This window comes from Diplotaxodon limnothrissa, linkage group LG11 (genome assembly GCF_057381915.1).
Source record: "Diplotaxodon limnothrissa isolate DT_005_m linkage group LG11, D_limnothrissa_male_GT1.1, whole genome shotgun sequence".
Lineage (NCBI taxonomy): Eukaryota > Metazoa > Chordata > Actinopteri > Cichliformes > Cichlidae > Diplotaxodon > Diplotaxodon limnothrissa.
In genome coordinates this window covers 27,246,264-27,268,222 of record NC_140606.1, presented here as the reverse complement: position 1 = coordinate 27,268,222, position 21,959 = coordinate 27,246,264, and the positions used below count along the sequence as shown (strand labels likewise).

The 21,959-nt window shown below is 41.0% G+C and overlaps 1 protein-coding gene across 1 annotated transcript; it reads left to right on the top strand.

The window, feature by feature from the left end:
• Positions 1-12,171: 12,171 nt before the first annotated feature.
• On the top strand, positions 12,172-21,310 carry LOC146622970 (BAR/IMD domain-containing adapter protein 2). Its single transcript, XM_085365573.1, has 14 exons — positions 12,172-12,219; positions 12,330-12,405; positions 12,492-12,578; positions 13,148-13,209; positions 14,783-14,854; positions 15,135-15,272; positions 15,813-15,965; positions 16,373-16,549; positions 17,448-18,096; positions 18,187-18,394; positions 20,013-20,075; positions 20,451-20,619; positions 20,764-20,804; positions 21,238-21,310. The coding sequence occupies exons 1-14, from the start codon at positions 12,172-12,174 to the stop codon at positions 21,308-21,310; spliced, it is 2,016 nt and encodes a 671-aa protein (XP_085221699.1).
• The last annotated feature ends 649 nt before the right edge of the window (positions 21,311-21,959 follow it).

Here is a 21,959-nt window from a genome sequence, read left to right as displayed (position 1 = left end):
TTGTGTCAGCTTCCTTTAACAAACAAAGGGACAGTGAGTTTACACAAAGGTTCTTCAGTTCTCACCAGGATGTGAAGGTTAAACACCTCAGCCTGACATTTGTGCCCCCACTTAGCTTTAGTGTGTCTGGGCAGCAACCTTCATGGCAGAGGCATGTGCCAAAACTACCAGAACCTGTCCAAACAAGGATTAGTTCAAGCCAGAGTTGCAGCATGACCACGCTGAGGCCTGACCCCTCCCACCAGTGCTAATACGGATGTTTTTAGATGAATTTGGATGGAGCTACAGAGGACCAGCGGTGAAGCAGGAGCACATTTTTAATATTAATCTAAATCTATGTGGCTGCATTTTTTCCCCTTCATGATCTGTATCATAAAGGGAAGCTGACCTCTCTGTAGCTCTAACGTGTCCTTCATTATACGGGGTCGGCATTTTGAAATGGCACACACGTGACGTGACAGCTAAACCTCTATGACCACCTGTTGCTCGCAGTGACCAGCCTCTCCAATGACTGTGCGCTGATGGTTCGCTGTATTTTATCAATAATGAAACAAAGTGAGTGTGTGTCTGATGGAGTCTGAGGTGATTAAATCTTCATTTTTAAATGGTTTTAACGTGGGTGTTTTCCAGCCTATAACCTTTCCACCTGACATCTTCTGCCTCAGTTTTTCCTGCTGCGATTTACATGGCTTAGAGGAGGGACAGATGGTCGAAGCGCAGAACCGTGTCACACCCAATCGCCGCCGTTTAGAGGTTATTACCACCCACAGGTCCCTCAATTAACCTAATTGAAAACAGTTGTTGTGCTAACTTAACCCGAGATAAGTGAGCTTGCACACCGGGGTCGTGCACCAACCAGCAACATATGGTTAAGTTGGATATTTAAGTCGTGTGATTAATCTCCAAAACTGACAACTGCTGTTTGACCTGTGATTAAAGAACAGCTCATTCTGCAAAATGAGCCGGTCTCAGTTTATACACACGTTTTTTGTAGAAGCACATTAAATTATAATTATCCCAGTGAATTAAAAGATCAATGTCAGCATCAACATCGCTGCCGTTGAGCTCTTATTTAATTTGTTAAGAGGTTTTAACCTGATACATAGAGTGCACACTTTGGCCACAAAATATGCAAAATATCCCCATTAAAAAGCAAGATTAAGCAATAATTATCCAAACTATTTATTAAGTGCCAGTTACAGAGAAATTTAATGTCAATTTTGATGCTTAAATTAACTATTATATGCTGAACAACTCGGATTGTTGCCAAAAACCTCAATAATTTTAATTATTCTGGTTCTTTGTTTGTGAATTATTCAGTTAAATGCACAAAAAAATAAAGGAAATCTGTTTGGTTCACTTAACAGCGTGACATCACTGTTGTTTCTGAACAATTATTCTTTTTTTTTTCTCACAGCTCACGAAAAAGCATCTTAGACCTTCCCCAGCAGGTCCAACAATTGACTTATTACCCAGACAATACTGTGCAATACTCTAATAAACAAAAATATTCATATTGCTTCTGACGGTTAAGTTTAGCGAAGCAGAGGTATAAGAAACTGAAAACAATAACAAACTAAAGTTGTGTACCCATCGTAGTGTTTTATCTTTTTAATCCAGATGATTCAAAGCCAGCACTCATTTTCATCTCTCTTGTATTAAATATAAATGCAGCTGCATCTATCACACTGCACTGAAATGCCTGACACATAAACAGCAAACATATATAATTCAAATATGTCCAATGGCACATACATGGCATTAGTTAAATGAACACAGGCGTTCTTACCTTAAAGCTTGTGCGTCCACGCTGTGAGTTAGTTAGTTCCTTCCTCACACACTGATCAGATTGAGGGGATTTACTCCAGAGTAGTGCTCAAGTCTTTCTATCCCTCCTTTATTGTCTCTACCTCCCTTTCCTCTCCTCCTCTCCTCCCCTTCTTCCTCTTTGTTGTATTTTTCTTGGAAGGACACGCCTCTTTTCCTGTCAGTCTTTTTGGCATCTTTCTTTCTCCGCATTTCTTATCTTTAACCTCTGACTGATGCACATGATGAGACCGTAAAAAAGAAAGAAAGAAAATCACTGATCTCACATACACATCATACAAAGAATTAAAAAACAAAACAAAAAAAATCCAACCAGTGTATAAATTCTACCCGCCGGTACACAAACATTGGCCTCACCTCCTCCAGCACACGTCACGCAGCTCACCTAGATCTCAGCATGGGAGTAATTGGCTTGATTAATTCCTCGTCTGACTAAGAGGCAGAGAGGCAGAGGCAGGAGGACAGATGGCTGCTTTAAGGTCAAAGGCAGACAATGAAACCAGAGTGCTGATTACAGGACAGACACCTACAGTAAACTTACACAAACAGGTTCAGACACCGAAGCATGTGTCGAGTTTGTGTTTAGTATCAAACACAAACACAAGCAAAAATAAAACAACCATAAGAGCTTAGTTTTTATCTAAAATACTAGGGAGGGATAACAATATCTATCTATCTATCTATCTATCTATCTATCTATCTATCTATCTATCTATCTATCTATCTATCTATCTATCTATCTATCTATCTATCTATCTATCTATCTATCTATCTATCTATCTATCTATCTATCTATCTATCTATAGTTGATGATAGCTTCATGGAGAAGCATTAAACCAAAACAAACCATACCCACATGTTCATCCAGTTTAGAATCCCCAACAAACCTGTTATTACAGACTTTATATTACATACACACACTGGATATTTATTAGGTACACCCCATTCAAATGCTTCTGTTCATTTGAATGTTGCGTTGACGCTGGGAGAAACATTTTGTCACTGATTCAACTTCTTTGGTCTCAGCTGACTGCAGTTTCACCAACCTTATGAAAAGCTTGCTAATTTCAGTCATTATGCAGTCTGTTACTCAATTATGAGTCTTAGAGATGGAGTAAGGAACTTGATTATTTCAGGAGGGCCTAGGAGTGAAGTGGGCCTCCACATTGACAGAAGGCGGTTAAGGAGGTTCAAGCATGTGACCAGGATGCCTCCTGGATGCACTTTGGAATACCTATGCGAGGTGGAAGACACATTGAGAAGAGGTTGTCTAGCTGCTGGCTTGGGAGCACCCTGGTGTCTCCCCATATGAGCTGAAGGAGGTCACTGGGGCGAGGGAGGTCAGCACAGCTAAGCAGGGATGGATGGATGTTTTTGAAGTATGTAGACTGTCTGTTTGCATGGAGCGTTCCTCTGTTTCATGCTCACTCCCCCCTCTCGTTCCTCATGTCTGGGTTAAAAACATCAAGATGGTGACAGCCAAGATGCTCAACTGAAAAATAAAGGCATTGGACCATGTGTCCTTGGGGAGTAGAAAGCTGTAGACTCTCGCTCACGCTTGCCTGGGAAAAAGTAGATAAGAGTGGACCACCTCTAGTGGAAAGTTACTGAGACACTGTTGTTTAGACTAGAATGAGAGAGCTTCTGTAATAAAACTGTTAGGGGCACACCACCATTTTCAGATCCATGGCAAAGTGTCATGCAGGACGCATCTCCCTTCTAGAAGTAATGTGAAAGAGAAATAAAGTATTAAATGGTCTACTGAGCAGTGTTTTGTCTTCCATTGGATGCCTCTGAGGAATCAAAAGAACTCGGTGAAGTGTTGATATATATTAGAGATGGACCGATCCGATATTAATTAATTATTAATTGGTACCGGTCCGATACTGACGTAAATTACTGGATCAGATATCGGAGAGAAATAAAAAATGCAATCGATCCATTAAATATCAAGCACCTCACAACCGTAGCACGTTGGAGCAGTGTGTGTCACGTGATAGAGCAGCTGTGTGTATTTGTAGCCTCACTACCAAACCAGCATTTCATCTCTGAGGAAGTTATCCCAGAGAGAAGTAAAGCAAGTGTGCGAGAAGTAAAGCAAGTGTGCAAGTTCATCTCTGAATGTTAGTAAAGCATTCCCACGTTAAGCTTAACAACCGATATATGGAGCAAGTGCCTCTTCTCTCTCCCTCCCTCTCCTGCTGCTACTTCAATCGTGAAACTGATTAATGATCAGCTGATCGGCTTTTCTGTCTGAGTCCGTCTCTCTTCTTTATTTTTGGCCCACTTTGCACCAGAAAGAGGAAACCAGCAGCTGAACAACAGCAGCACGTTTAAGCTTGATAAGCTGTTGTTAGAATTTATTTAATATTACTTTCTACACCAGGATCTTTTTCTACGTAGCTGACGGCTGGTAACTGTGCAGGGGCGGATCTAGCAAAGTTTAGCCAGGGGGGCCGATAGGGCATGAACAGGGAAAAGGGGGCACAAAGGCATACTTTTCTTTCTTATTCTCATTTAAAATGTCTAACTTTTATCAAATAATTATCTGAATCTTACACCCAAAGTTTTAATCTTATGTAAAATATATAGAAGTCCATTACTGTATATAGTAACTATTAAGTGTAATATACCCTAGTAAGCTAGTACTTTTTCCTTTAGGAAGATACCATCTGTGCAGTCTGCAAATCTGTAGAAGAAAGATGTTGAATATATTTAATTATTCTTGAAAAATAATTTATTTCTGTGCATTTTTTTTTCCACACTGCATCAAATTAAAGTTGATTACGTCGATTAAGCATCATGAGGTGGAGGGTGGGGGGGGGGGGGGGGGGGGGGGGTGGTTCCCTTTTTTTTTTCTGGGAGTTTGCAACCCTATTAGTTAGGTTGCTTAATATTTCTGCTAAGTACTCTTTAAAATACCAGAACAGGAAGGATTGAGTAGGTTTACGTTTATTAGATTGATCAGTATTGCTGAACTATGAAATATTTTGGGTGCAGTGCATTTTTTACATAGAGGTACAACAGAATAGCTTTAGTGCTGCTGTTTATTTAAACTTGAGTATGAACTTATACAAAATGCAGCAAGATATTTAAAAAACAGTTTTATTGATTAAAAAACACTATATCGGATTCATATCGGTATCGGCCGATATCCAAATTTATGATATCGGTATCGGTATTGGACATAAAAAAGTGGTATCGTGCCATCTCTAATATATATATTTAAAAAGTTTAGACATTGAGTCTCAAGTTATTCTGTATCACATTATTTTATCCAGAGACATCATACTTTACCAAACTTGTTTTAATCCTTCCTTAAATCATCTCAAAATGCTAAAATCCTTCTTCATTTTGATTTTACCTTTATCCTCATTTTGAACTTTAATGATGTCTCTTTCAAATGGCTTCATGGCATCAGTTTCCTTGTGGAAAAGTTTGTGTCTCAAGTGTTATGTTTGTGAAAGAATTTAATTGCCCTGAAAGTACAGTTTTATCCCTGAATATGTGATTACAAGCCCAGAACAATGAACAGCTCGCCCGCCTGTCCTGACGATGTGTTTTAATGAAGCTCTGTGTGACGGCATGAATTTAAATGGGAGCGCTGTGTGTGACTCATCTTTATTGTTTAATAGGTCAGTACGAGTCTGTCAATCTCCTTAGCGTGTGTGAATTAGGCTCCGAGGAAGTGAGCAAACACAAACAGCTTTAAGGCTCAGGTCCAAGGACACAAGACCACAAACGCTCCAGTGTTTTCCCTCGACCTCAGCCATGTGACCCAGAACAGCACAGAGCATGCTCCTCTGCTGTGAGTAAAGAACTGAAGGTTCCTCTGATGAGGGCAAGAGGTGATGTCTGGTGTTCTGAGCAGAGATGCTCTGAGGCAGCGCGCTACAGAGTAAAGATGTAGAGTGCTGTGAAAAAGTATTTGCCCTTCCTGATTAGTTTGTTCATTGTTTCTGTTTTGTTTTGTCATATTAGACAAGGCTAACCTGAGTAAATTTAAAATACAGTTTTTGAATGATGATTTCATATATTTGGGCGGGATGGGGTTGTACATTACCAAAATGACTCTGAGAGGGCATCAACGACTCATCCAGGAGGTGACAAAATAACCCAGCATCCAAAGAACTGCCCTTTGCCTTTTTTCGCCTTAATAAATAACATCATTGTTTAAAAACTGGATGGAAAACTTGCTTTGATTCGGTTTATCTTTAGTATTTAAAATTAGTAAGTGTGACACATATGCAAGAATAAAACAAAAGATTTATTCTTTTTTTTAACTAGGAAGAGGACAGATACAGTGGTGCAACACACACACACACACACACACACACACACACACACACACACAGAGCCGGGTTTGACTTTGATTGTATCTGTTTGATTGTGTGCCTGTTTCAGATGCAGCTAGAGCCGAGCTGTAGGTCTGGTCAGTGAAAACAGCAGAAAAGATTTGTTGACTATTGAACATGCCGAATTATGGCTTCATTCAACACTGACTGAATTATATTGCTAAAGAAAATCTTTAGAAATCTACTAAACTAAACAGATGTATAAACGGGTGTTTTTGACTTCCTACCTGCCTGCTAAAGTCTGTTTTTCCATCATAGTGAGTATACCTGTGTGCAGCGTGCACTGCCTGCATGCATGCAGAGGAAGCATCGCCACCTCCCGGGGAAATCCTGCAACTGCAACTCAAGATGCTTTACATTAGACACTCGAACTTCCTTTATATTTAATTTCTTTATATCAGTTAAAAACAAAACACCGTATGTGTTATGTTGAAGGGGTTTTAAGTGAACTTTAAAGAAAGTAAAGAAGTCTCACTGCTTCAGGTGACATAAACAGTGTTTTTCATACTAAACAGCCAAGAGCAGAATGTGTATTTTACCTACACTCATCAACATGGCTGGTTGCCAGCTGGAGATGTAAGTGCTGTACTTTGCTTAAATGTTAACTGTTTAGCTCATTGATAGCTACATGTCAGGAGCTCGTCTGCCCTCTTGTGGTCAACAGGAATTAAAGCAGCTTAGGCATGAACGTATGCATGAACTGCTTCTGAAACTTTTTGTGAACTGGGCCTGGAAACTGAAGCCAAGGTGAAACACCTGCATTCTTTCTAATGGCCAGCAGGGTTCGACTTTTCTGGTAATAAAGAAAAGTCAGAATATAAAGAAATTTTGGAAAGAAATGACCTCAGTAAACACTTTCCCGGTGAGTGTATGGTCTCAGTCGTTAATTTCAGGAATTACTAAATAAGATGTTTATTTTGTAAATTAGGGACCTGATTAGAATTAGAAGAACAATAAATAGATCACTCCTTTTTGATTGACAAGTGTCTGCTCCATGAGCATGAAGTGTTGCTCGTTTCTTGGGGCTTAATTATACTCATGAACATGAAAAGCTCCAGCTTTTCAAAAGACAAGCAGCTTATTGCATGAAGAAACATTTTCAGTGGTTTCAGAAAAATGTGTATAAAATTTAAAGCATAATCAAAAAGTGATTAAAACTGATGTGGATTAACATTCATTACACTCTGTCTGATACTTCCATATAAAAGGGAAATGGTTCAGTGCAAACTGATCTGGGGTAGGTATCATTTTCATCTTTACACCAGCACGACTTTATAAAACATTCACAGCTTAACTCAAGAAAAAACGTTCAAACAGTTAATAAAAGTTTATTTAATCAAAAGTGAGAGTACTTAAGTTAATTTCATACTTTTTTGTACATCATTTAATGGCTGGCAAAACCATTAATATGGCAGTATGAGAGTAGAGAGGCGGATAGTTTGCAACCATAAATGGAAACAAAAAGAAAAATCACATGGAATTATCATATGTGTGTTTCTTTTTTAAACATCACAATTATCGTTGTGCTGACACTTGTCAGTAAGTATAATGTTATCTCAACACCTATCAGATAAACAGGAGTGCTACAATATTTTCATTTGATGTCAAAGTGTGGAACTAAAGCATGTTTTTCATGTCTTTGTTATTTAGGCAAATTTGTCAGATGGTGAGTTTGGAGGTTTGGGAATCAAATTACACAGTTTGATTCAATTTGTTGTGTGTTTTAAAAGCTGTTCCAGTATTGGCCGCCTAAATTTTATATGCTGCTCAAAAAAAATTAAGGGAATATTTGATCATAGGTATATAACACAAAGTTTGTCAGACTTCAGGGAATCAATCTGCCCAGTTAGGTTAAGCCTAGAGTCCCTGTGCTATCTGTCGCATGTGCTCAGTATGAACCTGCTTTCTCTGTTTAGAGAGCACAGTGTGAGTTCCTGCCAGTTCTGGTGTTTTCTGGCAAATGCCAATCAAGCTTTGAGTGGGCTGTGAGCACAGGTCCCGTCATGGAGTCTGTTTTTAACAGAACCCTGTGAAAGTATGTAGCTGGAGGTCACTTTGTAGGGCTCTGTTCCTCCACTCACTCCTGCTGCTGGTTTAACGCCCTTCTACGGCCATGTCCAGCTCTACTCAAGCAACATCTTCTTGTATCTCATCCTTATTCTTGAGAGTGTGCAGAGGGACACGGGAAAACTTACGGATGCGCAATGCTGCAGGAGCTGGCTTACCTGTCCAACCTGAACAGTCTGCAGGTACTGACTCACCCTACCAGCAGTGACATGGACACCAGCGACAGTTTTTGTTGTCTTGTTGTCGCTTCTCCAGTTCGACTGTTATCAGTTGGATTTGAACCAAAGCAGGTGAAACGGATTCACCATAGTTTCTGATTTTGTGTTCCCTTTGTTTATTTGAACAGCGTATTAATTTATCACAATTATGTCAGAAAATAACATTTACACTAAGTAAATTAAATGAGAAGAATTTGTAAAAAATGCATGAAAAGCATTACATTACAAACACGTCAGATTTCTTTTAGCAGTGTCTGATGGGTTTTATTGGGGCCCATTATTTTTAAAGTCCTCTGTAAGTGCTGTACTGTAAGATTTTACTTCTCTGCAGAAGTCACTCACCTTAAACTCTCTTACACCATTTTTTAAATGCTATGCAGCACTTTCACTTCTTATATTAACCCTTAAGCTTTTGTTCAGTTTGTTGCAGTAAATGAAAGGCCTGCTGTGTCCATGCCGGGCCTCCTCCTCCTCTTCTCTTCCTCCCTCTGAGAATGGGGAGCAGGAATGTGTGATGGGCCGGGTGCATGCAGGCCGGTGATAGGGCCTGCCTGTGCTGCTCTGTCTTTGGCTCAAAAAGTTCAAGTCATTATTCTCCTCCTGCTGCTATTCAGCCGAGGTCCCGTTAGCTCATTGTTATTCTTCCCCAGTGAGAGAGTGAGACAGAGAGAGGCTGATACAGAATGGGAGGCTGACTCTGGTTTCCAACGGCAGGGAGCTGGGTGTACTGGCGGTGGGTTTCTGGACGGTTTTTGCGTGCGTGAAGGCATGTCTGTAATCGGCTCAGTAATGAGGAAAGGTACTGAACGGCACTGAATATCTGACCCTGATTCCTGGGAGTAAAGGGAGGCAGAGAGGGGAGAGTGGGAAACTGTGTGTGTGTGTGTGAGAGAGAGAGAGAGAGAGAGAGAGAGAGAGACAGGGAGGCAACAAGAGAGAGGGGCATGTGAAAAGGGGTGGAGGGGAGCTGAGATTTAGTGCTCTGCTGGATGAAACAACCCCCCACTAACTAACGGAGAGGGAAAGTAGCCTAATAGGAAGAAAAGAGGGGGTGTAAAACTGTTCATTAAACACTCAAAGACGCGGAGGAAGCCTTTATCGTTTCCAACAATGAGCCCAGAAAAGGTATGTAACTTTTTTTTAATTTAAGTAGCTGAATTATTTGTTACTGTTACACAGATGAAGCTGAGAGATCAACAGGTAGCTGTTACTGTTACTGGTACTGGCAACAAAGTGCTTTTGTTAAACTTTGGGAGGGGGGGGGGGGGGGGGGGACTCCACTGTGCAACCGATTTGTTCAAATTTGTAGTTTAAACACAGTTTGTATAAATTTCTCTTTGCAATTATGGGAATCTGCCTGTGCTTTACTGATTCAAAAGGCTCCTGCCTTTGATGTGGCTGTTGAAATGAGAGGAGATGGTGTGGAAGAAAAAGGTTAATGTGGCACTGGAGTATGGAGTGCCGCTTAAGCTGCGGCATTAACTGCTGTTAAGAGAAATCTCAGGGCATAAATGCATGACCGTCTTCCAGCGTTTCACCCTAAAAACAAACTAAACTGAGTTCATTCCTGAAGTTTTGGTGATGACATGAGGTTTGTAACTATAAAATGTTATAAAATACCAATCAAAACTTCTTAATGCTCAATTTTGTCCTAAACCCACCAAATTTTAAAATAAGTTGTTTTTTTCCTTTTATTAATGACTTCAGGGAAACTGATGGTGATTGACTACACCGCTTTATTTATTTATTTGCTGCTTTAAGTGTTTGCGTCCAAAGGAATTTAAAGAGGCTAAACCACATGAATGCACCTTCTGTATCAGTTCCCCAACCACCTGCAGACTTTTCCTGTTGCATCCTGAGACAAACAGCACTTTATTTGTTGGAACTAAAACTCACCATGCTACAACATGCACATGAAATGCTTCTGAAGAAGAATGTGCAAACTAAATTAGAAAAGGCAAAAGAAAGCAAGTTCCCATCTCTCTGTCTTTCTCCTGCACAACAACACACTATCACCACCACCCCCCAACTAGCCTGTGAAATTACAGACTACACCCGGGTGGCCCTAATGAGCAAGAGCCTGGATATGTTTTCTTTGTGTCATACACTATTAGTTGATCTGGGTCAACGTTTTCTCTGTAATCACATCGTGAAAACAAAGAGGGGCTGCATAGGAAAAAAGAAGTGGAGTGAGTCTTTTGCCACCAAATCCAGACTGGAAATCTTTTGAGCCCCCTGAGAAATCCCCCCTCCGTTAGTGCTCCTCTCTGCCAAGGAAACACTGTTGTCGCGTGTTTGTTCAGAGCTCTGACACCTGTGACTCAGACTGGAGGAGCCCATTGTTCTTATCTGAACTGCTGTAACTGGTCCTGAGTGCAAATCTAGGAGAAATATTTGGGCTGTAATGCTGTGAAGCGATAATGTAGAAACTGGCAGCTGGAGCACAGGCGGGACCCATGTGGAAATAACACCGCTTCCCTCAGACGAAACCCAAGATGATCCTCCACGCTTGTTGCCGTGGTACAGTGGCCTTAAAAGTCTGCTTGCTCACTTAAATCACACACTTTTAGTCCAAATAGCACCAAACGCTTAAATACAAGACTTCCCTTTACTGTGAAGTTTTGGGATTTTATGCTTCATGTTCTGGAGCTTCTCCAAATCTCGTATAATAACACTTATTGGCTTCAGTGAGTTCACCATTTAATTCGATGGGTATCGGCTTATATCAGCTTTTTAGAATACAATCAGCCTATCTGGAAATAAGTTGACCTTTACTGATGTCAGTGGCTGAAGTTTATCTTTTGTGTCACATCAATTTTGCACTGGCCAGATGCTCTAATTTAGTGTGATGAAGAACTTAAAGACTTAAAAAGTTACTGCTGTATTCTTTGTCTGTTAAATGTAGGTACAGGCCAAACATCGGTACAGGTCCATCTCTGAGTGGTTTGCCTATAAAGTCGGGCTGCTCAGTTATGAAAAAGCCTGAATATTCTAGTAAACATGGGGGAACACAATGTGGATGTGTTGTTGTTCATTTTCAAGCCTTTTTAAAAGTAAAAGTTCTTTAACTTTATGTCTTTTAACTGAAAAATCAGAATGAAGAATGTGAGCTTAACTAAACATGACACAGGAATTCAAGATTTTATGGAGGCATTAAAATCTGTGTAAGGAAAACGAGCTGACCTGGATTTGCACTTCAGGCCTGAACTTTTATGGTCTTTAACCTGCCAGACTTTAACTGCAAAGAGGGTCTGAACAGCAGGAGTGCAGCGTCCTGCACCCTCACAGGCTGCTCATCCACCAAAAACCAGGCACTGTGTTTCCAGTAGTGTGAATGCATCTGAAGCTAACCACTGATTTCTATGTGAAAATAAGCTAGTGTGGAGTCTTTAAATTAACATTTTTCTCTAATTATCAGCCCCCAAACCCAAATATCTTAAGCTTAGTATCAATTAGGACAAAGAAAAGAAGTAAATACTGGTTTGGCATAATCAGACAAAAGTCTTTAACGTCTCCCCTTTGCAGGTAAAGGTAAAAGCTCCTGGTTTTGTTTGCGATTGTGATGAAATATAAGTGTATTTATCTTTATCTGCTTTTTTTTTTAGGATATCGGGATCTTGTGTGAAGCTTAGAGGCGTGAGCAGCGGGTCAAAATCACACCACGATCACACACGGCGAAAGCGGACACACAAGAGAAGAAAAAGATGTCTCGAACCGAAGAGGTCAACAAGATGACTGAAAATGTCTACAAGGTAAAAATCCCATGTCTGTCCGGCTCATCCTAATAGTGACTCCACACACACTGTGTGATAATCAGAAATGTGGAAGCACTTTATGAATTTACATGCACTGTTGCCAACAGGGGATTCTGGACCATTTCAACCCCAGTCTGAAGAACTTTGTGACCATGGGGAAACACTATGAGAAAGCTCTGACAGGTTGGTGAGGACACAGTGACTCAGGTCCTGCTGAACTTTGATTTATCCTCGCAGCTCCATATGTAATCATTTTTTCACTTCCTCAGGAGTGACCATAGCTGCCAAAGGATACTTCGATGCTCTTGTGAAACTCGGAGAGCTGGCGAGCGACAGCCAAGGCTCCAAGGAGCTCGGTGAGTGGGCGTAGAGTGGCAGAGAGGCAAGGGTTTGAATTGAATTGGCTTTAGAGCTAATAGAATTCATAGAGTTAATGTGGCAGCTGGTGAGAAGTGGGAAATAGTCTGTGAGTCGACCACATGTGCTGGTCAGAGAGGAGATGAAGACAAGAGGGGATGAGGAAATGTAAAGAGAGAGAAAGGCAGAGAACAGAGGGACGGGGAGAGAGTAGAGCCATTGTTGGGAGATTAACAACACCACATGATCTCATTGTAATGCTGAAAGCAGCGGGGGAGGCAGGCAGGAGTGTCGGAGGGCGAGATGCCAGCCACCACATACTACAGCACTGTGTGACCGACGGAAGCACTCACAGCTGACCGCCACTGTGAATCAGAAGCAGCGACTTTCAGCACATTTCTCTGCTTTGTTGGGGTTGTTGTGCATATTTATACATGTTTATACTGTGAGGGGCTATTATAAGCGCATGGATACTGCTGCAGAGGGTAAAGGTGACACAAATAAATCCAGCAAAGTGTTTTTCTGTTTAAGTAACATGTTGCTTTCACTGCTGTGCTGCTCCTCACAGGAGACACCCTGTTTCAGATGGCCGAGGTCCACAGACAGATTCAGGTGCAGCTGGAAGATGTGGTAAGAGGCCATCAGCATGCTCAAATAATGATGCCTTGATAGGCAAGTGTTTCATTTATAACAAGCTTTTAAAAATTGTGTGTTTGAAGTGAATCAAACATAAATAAGGGTCCAGAAAGTGAAAAAAACAGCTTGTCTAAAATCTCATTCTTGGCAGGCTTTGCTTTAATAAATCTGCTGCCAGGTTTGTCCGTATGAACAGAATCATATCTGAGAAAGATCCTCTGAGAATCAGCTGATTTTTTAATGTAAAAGAACTTTATTATACTTAATGAAGCCATGCAAGAGCCATATGTGATCCAGGCCCTGGTGTGTGCAGTAAGCTTATAAACAGATAAAGCTAATATTAAGCTTGAGTTCAGCTAATTGGTGCAGCCCTCCACAACAGTCAAATTTCCTCATGTGGCCCCTGGGGAAAATTAATTGCCCACCCCTGGTCCAAGGTATCACGTGAACAACGGTTTTGTTTCTCCATGTCAAAGGTGTGAGCTATTGGAAAATATTAAATCATGACTATATTACTAAATATGTACACAGACAAAAAAAAGACGAGCCTGGTATTAAAATGTAGGTAAATAAATGTGTTTTTTGACCAGTCACCTCACTCATATTTTATATGACCCATGAAACCTTTCTATAGTAAAAGATCTAAAAAAAAAAGTATTTTTTTTTAAAAAAGCAGATGAAAACATCCAGGGCATGAGTGCTTGTTGCTGTACACAGGGGTGTCAAACATAAGGTCCGGGGAACAAAGTCAGCCCGGCAAAGACTCCAACGGCTTTGGACAGCTTTGAAAGATCAGAAGGATCAGACACAGATTTTAGACTTTTAATTGTATTTTGTTACAGCTTTTCGTACTGATAAAGACCTCCCTCATGGCCATTCATGCTACCCAGAAGAAAATAAGTAGTAAATAAACATTTAAGTAACAGAAAAGTCAGCAGTTTAAAAAAAAAAGTGCACATTGTATTCTGCACATTTTGCTCTTAAAGAGTCATGCTGACCTTTTTTTGTTACTACAGCAGCATTTCTTTATCATATAGAAATGAATCTTAGACTCTCTGTTGAAATCGTACTTTTTTTCTTAGCTTAATGTATTTCAGGGATTAAGTGTGTAATCAAACTTCTTTTACACTGACAGAAAGGGGAGTTGCACTGGTCCGGCCCACAATATTAAAGGCGTTTGGGATACCTGCTCTACAGGAAACTAGGATAAGTTAGATATAAAAGATATAAAAACTCAATGTCTAAAACCAAGATTTTGGCTTTTGTCATGGGTGTTGGTGGTTTTTCAAAAGTGTCCCTTTCATGAACATATGGAGTTATAAGGGATGAAAAATGCAGGTAAAAATAACATGAATAAAAAAATTAGAAACCCATATACTTTGAGGGTCTGTAATTTAATGATGAAGATTAAACTTGTTCTGTGGCTTTATTAAATATATTAAAGTTGCTCTCTGATTCAGAGGGTATCAGTCGCGAGCTCTCCACTGCAGGGAAATGTGACAGACATTCTGATATATCAGTGAACTTTAAATGTTTGACAAGACTCATTTACTTATGTCACTAACAGTTAAAGCTGTTTCACTCCGAGCTGCTCGCCCAGTTGGAGCAGAAGCTGGAGCTGGACATCAAATACCTCACGGTAAGTCCACACACCGACTACAGTATACATTATATTACTATTAAAAGTGACTAACTTAGGTAATTAACTAAAGTGCATTTATTCTACTTTTAAGATATGTGGGATTTTATTCTTTATTTGCCTTTGATTGACATAGAAAGTAAAGAAAGAAAACGTTACATGTTGCAACAAAGATGCCAGAAATCTTGATAAAATAAAGTAAAATGAATGAATGGGTTTTGTTAAATCTCTACTTAAATATAAAATGCAATTTTGATCAAATCCTTGACTTTCCTCTCAGGCCACCCTCAAAAAGTATCAGAGCGAGCGACGGTCGAAAACCGAGTCAATCGAGCGCTGTCAGTCCCAGCTGAAGAAACTCCGCAGGAAGAGCCAAGGCAGCCGTCACCCCAACAAATACGGTGACAGAGAGATGCAGGTAACAGAGGTTTAACATCTCATCATCTTCAGTAATGTTAAAAAAAGAGCACGAAAAACACTTTGGCCTCTTTCATTTCAGAAATCCTTCCTCTAAACATCTCAGTCAGCATTACAGCAGATTAAAAAGGAGAGCTGTGTGTGCATTTGTGTGACAACTAGGCCAGCGTGAATAAGATTAAAGAACAATCTGGTTCAGCTGATTTGTCAGAAAAACAAGCAGGAAGGAAAGAAAATATCAGTGATATAAGAGGGTCAGCAGATTTGGAGAATTACGAAAATGAAAGACCAAAAATACATGAGAAGGAAAGGTCACTGAGCCAAGGAGGCTGTTTTATCACTTGCATTTTGTTATCACTGGGCAACAGACAGGATGTGATGTAAGGTACTCCTTCGGGCTCTTTGTTATTCTCATCTTTACACAGTGTATTAAAGGTCACATTATCTTTGAGCGCCGTGTGAGCAACGATAAATGCAGGTGTGCGCGTGCATTAACGAATGTTCAGCTTTGCAGGTTTGAAATTTTGGGCTTTTCCTTCAGTTCGTGGAGCTGATGAGCCGTCGCCAAGGCGAGCTGGACACGCTGGTGGCCTCAGGTTACAAGTCCGCTCTCACCGAGGAGAGGAGACGCTACTGCTTCCTGGTGGACAGACAGTGCTGTGTCACCAAACTGCTCATTAACTACCACTCCAAGGTGATAAGCTCGCACGTGTTAAGTTTGTGAATGTTTCCTTTCATCGAATCCAGTGAAAACTAACAATTTACTCCTGACAGCCGTGTGTGTGTTTGATCAGTGTGATAGAGCTTCTTTCTCGCTGCTATACATCTTAAGTCAGCAGATAATTTCTGTCATTGAAATAAACAACAAATCATGCTGCAAATATTCACCAGATCCAAGAACATGTACTGGTGCTCAGTCTTGTTAACTAAGCAGGCGCGTTGTTCCAGAAATGATTTGATGATGAAACTGTATATCTCGTTTCTGAAGAAGCTGAAAGGCAAGAGTTGATAAAGAGATTAGTTTGCAGTAAAAATAAATGCAGTAAGATTAGTGTTATAAATGTCTTATCCTTTGTTTTTCTGCTGTTGAATGTAATCCAGGTGAGAGAGCTTTTATCCCAGAAACTGTCATCTTGGCAGCAGTCGTGCTCTCAGCCAACAAAGCTCCCGGAGCGTGCTCTGAACCTGCTGCGCCACACTGCGCCTCAAAGCCCAGCGGCTGCTGGGATAGCTGAGGTCCTTCGTCACACCAAGCTTGGCACCGCTCAGCCCGAGCAGGTCAGATCATGTTTTAGTACAAGTGTGTGTTAAATCCAAAGTCACGCCCAACAACCCAGTTTATGCAGACCTTACTGTGGCTAAAAATCATCCTCTGCCCTTATAATATTAGACATGTAAGGTTTTGTTGTGAGGATCTTCTTTGTTAGCTCATTACACTTAGGTCTGTAAGTTTCTGGACAATAGGAAAAAGCCTTTTACAACTTTAGCTAAGTCAATAACACTCTCAAGGAGATGGGCCCGTCATTGTCAGCAATCGAGCCTTCACAAATGGAAGTCCAGAGGGTTTATAACACGCTGCAAACCACTGGTTACACTGTTAAACTGTGTCACTGGTGTTTGTGATGATGTGACTACTGATGATGGGACGATGGACTCATTCTGCTTCTGAACACCCAGAAGGTTTTTAGAGTTGCCTCAGACATCATCAAACAGCAGCGGTATCAGCTACAGAGAAACTGTTATCAGCACCTCTGCGTATGTAGAGGCTTCTGTCCTCATCCTTTTTTTCTCTGAACATTACAAAGAGCAGATTTAACTCTTCCTTTTGGACCCAGAAGAATCCAGTTTTTCACTTGTAATGGAAAAAGTTTCTCTGTGAATCTGTGGGGGTCTGCACGACAATCATGTGATCATTCCTCTCAACTTAACTCAAGGGATTTTGGTGCTAACATTTTTTAAGCTAATTTTGAAAAAGACAAATTAAAAGAAGTCACTGTGAGGGATTGAAACATCCTGCATGGTGCTGCATCGGGTTTTGTTTGTCATCACTTACAAACTAAGTTGAAGAGCTTAGGATATTTGGCAGCTCACAGTTTAAGAAGTCATTCAGGACATCAGAATTTTAACAATGGCCTGTATTGTCTGGTAGTTACTGTGATCTGTTCTTGATTTTCAGAGGCTCTCTGTTCAAGAAGTCCCTCCTCTGTTAAACGGAGACTCTAGTCGCTCCCAGCAACAGCGCTCGCTCCCCTCCTCCACCCAGAGTGACACCTGTCCTCCTAAGGGCTCTACCCAGACATTCCTCTCTGCTCCCTCCACCGGAGGAGCTGCTGGAGGTTCATCGCAGGGAGCATCTCCTCAGCACAGCAGCACACCTGTCAGTGCTTCAGCCAGCCCGCTCCCTGACAGCAGCACCAGTGGCAGCGCCAGCCCGGCTCCATCTACTCCCACCACCACATCCAGTAGCTCAGCCCAGCAGACCTCGCTTCTCCTCGCCGCAAACACATCTAACCTGTCCCCGAGCCTCATCCCCTCCACCGTGATGTCGCTCAGCCAGATCTCCCCGGCCAGTAGCTCCTCGCAGGGCATGACCCTCCCCATCCCCCACAGTGCACCTCACAGCCCTCCTCTGCCTCACAGCGCTCCACTCTCTAGGGCCATGACTCCAGTGCAGCTGCTGCACCAGCAGGTGGAACCAGGAGGGAGCAGCACTTTATCTACGTCACATAATCCGTGGCTGCTGAAGACCTCAGAGATGAGCGCCACTGCAACACTTCCACTGCCAAGGAGACCTGTCAGTGAAATGAGGCTGGGAGGCTTTCAGGGTGAGATATGATCTGGCTCACCTGCTGTTTTTTTGGATGTCTTCTTCCCCGACACTTACTCCTCATTTCTTATTTTATTCCTCCACCTAGGCTCGAGTCTTCCCAGGATGATGCCTTTATCTGGACCTACACGTGTGGAAGCCATGTTTTCTCACACACCTGGAACATCAGATGGCAGTGGAGGAACCACAGTGGGAGGAGCATGCTTACTGCACTTCCTGCCTGGTGACAATATCGCTCTGCTCATCTCTGAGCCCAGAGATGGGTGGCACTACGGTCAAAATGAACGAACGGGACGGTATGGTTTATCCATATTTTCATCCTGATTCATATTTTGAGGGGGCCTTAAAACATTTAATGTCACTATTGTGCTCAAAATAAAAAATAAGACTGCATTAAATAAGGTCAGACAAGGATTTATAAACTGTCTCCAGCTGGTAGCTTGTGTTTCTGTAAATAAAACAAAGCAAGCACACCATGTTTACTTTGTTCATTTAGTCTCCCAATCAGAATTAGAGCTGCTAAATTTGGAAATGACCAAACCTTTCGGTGGTTGAAAAAAACTAAATGGGTTAATTAAGCAACCAATGACCACACAGGCTCTGCCAGCCCTAGTGCCCATCGTTGCATGCAAGTGCTGGCACCATTGGATTCTTTGATGTTAAAAATGTATATTTAGCATTTAAAACAAAGAATCAATTTCATGTAGAACGAGAAATATAATGAACAGAGTTTTACGGTAGCAATAAAATCAAAGAGGAAAGTGTTATAGGTTAGCTGGCTTGACAAAACCTAATTTACCAGATGTAGATAACAGGTGGTTATCAGTCTTTTATCTTGAGTTAGGCCTTCTGCTTCAGGCTCTGAGTGTGCTCACATTCTCACAAAATGATCCCTATGAGCGCCCCCTACTCCAGTCGGTATCAGCTGATGATGATAAAATGGTGATATAATCTATAAAAAAACGAAAAAATATAAGAGTTTAATGCAACACTGTTGCAAATAGGACAAAAAAATTAATGTTGCAAAAAAATGTTAATCCTGGGATTTATTGCACAGTCGGTAAAATAAACATTTTAATTCGAGTTAATTATTTTACTACACAGTGCGGTCTCATTGCTGTTGTTCATTTCTAACATGAGTTAACACCTTAAAATGGATACGTTTATACTAATTAAAAGTTGAAAAAGAGGTTTTTGATCTCTGACAAACTAAAGCGATTTACATGTCTCCTTTATGTAATGGTAACTTATGATATATATAAACCTTTACTTAGCCAGGAAGATCCCAATGAGATTAAAGTGCAAATAATTTAAATGGGTGTCCTTACTTTGGGTTCTGTGTTCTAGTAGGTGCAATTCTAGCAGTATAAAGGAGACTTGGCAGTAGATTAGAATAAAGTACAGCAACATTTCTGCATCACCAAATGAATGCATGCATGCTCCCATTTGCACTGCTATAACTTTACTGTAGAAATAAGTTACCATGGTGATTTCATCAGGTGAAATGAGAGCCCCTTTGAAGACACAGAAAACTCTCACTTTACGCTCAACATAGCTCACGAAAATGTTAATCTCGCTTTGTTGTTAACTTGAATAAAAAGGCAAATGAAAACAACGTTGCTTTTTTCTTATAGAATACTTATACAGTAATATTTTTACACATGCCTACATTGTAAATGTGACTAAAAGGACATTCAATAACGGAGCAAATGAACAGTCCTGTCTTCTGTGGCCTTTTCTACAACATCGCTCCCAGTAACGTCGTGCTCCTTTTTCGATAAAGAAAAAGAAAACTTCTCTCTGGTACCAAATTATGCCCTTACTTTACTAAGTTTTCTTCACACAGTCTCTGACATTTCTTGCGTCTTTAAATGTCAACTTTATTGATTCAACCGGTGAAATGTTTTTTCACAGGAAAGGCTGGTTTCCTTTCTCTTACACTCAGCCACATCATACCAAGATGGATCTTCTCGAGAGGTAAGTGAACAAATAACAACTGCTGAAATCTGTTGGTCTGAAGGCTAACAGCTCTGACATTAGTGATGATGCTTCCATAGTTTTTTTTGGGTGATTCACACTTGATGGAGTCATTTTCAGGCTGAATCCTTTATGACTCTCTCCACTTTCCCATCCATGTATTCTCAGTCACTAAATACACATTTCATGCCATCATAATCATCCTGTCTGCCTTCAGTATCCCCACCACCCTCTCTCAACTTACTCTTTTTTCCAACAGCAACAAAGTTGTTGATAGATTCACACAAAAACCAACATTTGCCTACTCTCATTGTGTCTCCTTTATCTTTTTTCCACTGTGTATTCCTTCCTCTCTGTCTGTGACCTTCCCTGTAGCTCGCTCTTCTTATCTAGAGCTAACAGCACCAGTACCGGGCAACTTGACAAACTAGGGTCTCCGGGTCTCCCAGCCCTCACCCCTGAGTCGGAGGAGGAACGCTCCCTTCCTCCCCAGAGGGTCAGCACCTTCCGCCCGCGCCCCTACAGCATGGCCGACAGCAACAAGGTCAGAAACACGAAACCTGTGGGAGGAGCTCAAGGGTTAGAGTGAGGGCGTCCTCACAGTTGACCCTGACTATTAAAGTAGCAGATACTTCTGCTTTCTAATAATTCAGTACAAATACCGACGCGCATCTCTACTGACTTACAGATCACCTCAGAGTTGGCCTCCCCACCTCCCTCACCGACCAGGTAACTTACAGGTGCTAATCAAAGGAAATTGAGCATTTTTACTTGTCATCGCCCATTCACTGAAAATACTACACAGTCTATAAACTACCTCTGAATAAATTCCGACTTGTGCACCTAATTCTGGTTGTTTATGTTTGGTTGGCACATCAAATTTTTTTCATATTGTGTTTGTTTTTGCACTTGCATCAGTGCAAGACTGTGACGAGTCCAATCTGATGGTGGACACATAAAAAATAGTATCAGCTGCCCAAAACATAATAATAACCATAGCAGGCATGAACAAGTCAGAAGTGAGCACTGAGTCCTGCAGTGTCAATGTCTCTGTAGAGCTGCTATCACAGCATGTCTAACTTAGAAAAGTATAATCCTAAATTCTTCACATGCCCATGTAATCACCAGTTTAAGTTACGTATTTATCGCTTCCTTCTTTCAGGCCCAATCCATTTTCACATGTCCGACTCCGAAAGACCGTCACCAACGATCGCTCAGCTCCCATCATCGAGTGAGCTTTTTATTCCCACCGCAGCAGCAGCAGCAGCAGTGTATCTCTGTGGTTCATCAGTACATCGCACCTCAGGTTGATTCCTGGAAAGAAGCACACTGGCTAATGTTAATGTTCTACTTTTAAATGTAATATTCTGTGTGTTTCAAGTATAAAGGCTGTTATAAATATGAGTACAGCCGACTGGATTTGTAGGTTGCTGGGGGAGAAGAGACAATTGTAACATGTGAGAAACTGCTTTAGTGAAGTGTTGGCTTTAATATAAAAACTAGATGTTTAGATGTTTAGCTTCATGTTTGTCACACTGTGTCCGGCTTGTCCTGAATAACTAACATGCTTTAGTTTGAATTATGACAGATACAGTTGTTTCTTTTACTGTTTTAAAAAGGTTTTTTTCTTCCTTTTTGGTTATTTTTGTGCATATTCAGAGATGTTTTCTGTGTTCAGCTGATTTAGGGACTGGATCCTAATAGCAGGTTGTGCACATTGACTATGATGAAGTGTTATGGGAAGAGGACAGGCTCCTTCTCTATTACAGTATTATATTTTTTAGAAAAGCTGCCAGATCTGGTGCATTTTCTTGGTGCTGGTGAAGGTGAGCATTTAAAAGTATTAAAAGTGTGTGTGTGTGTGTTTTTTTTTTCATTTTATTT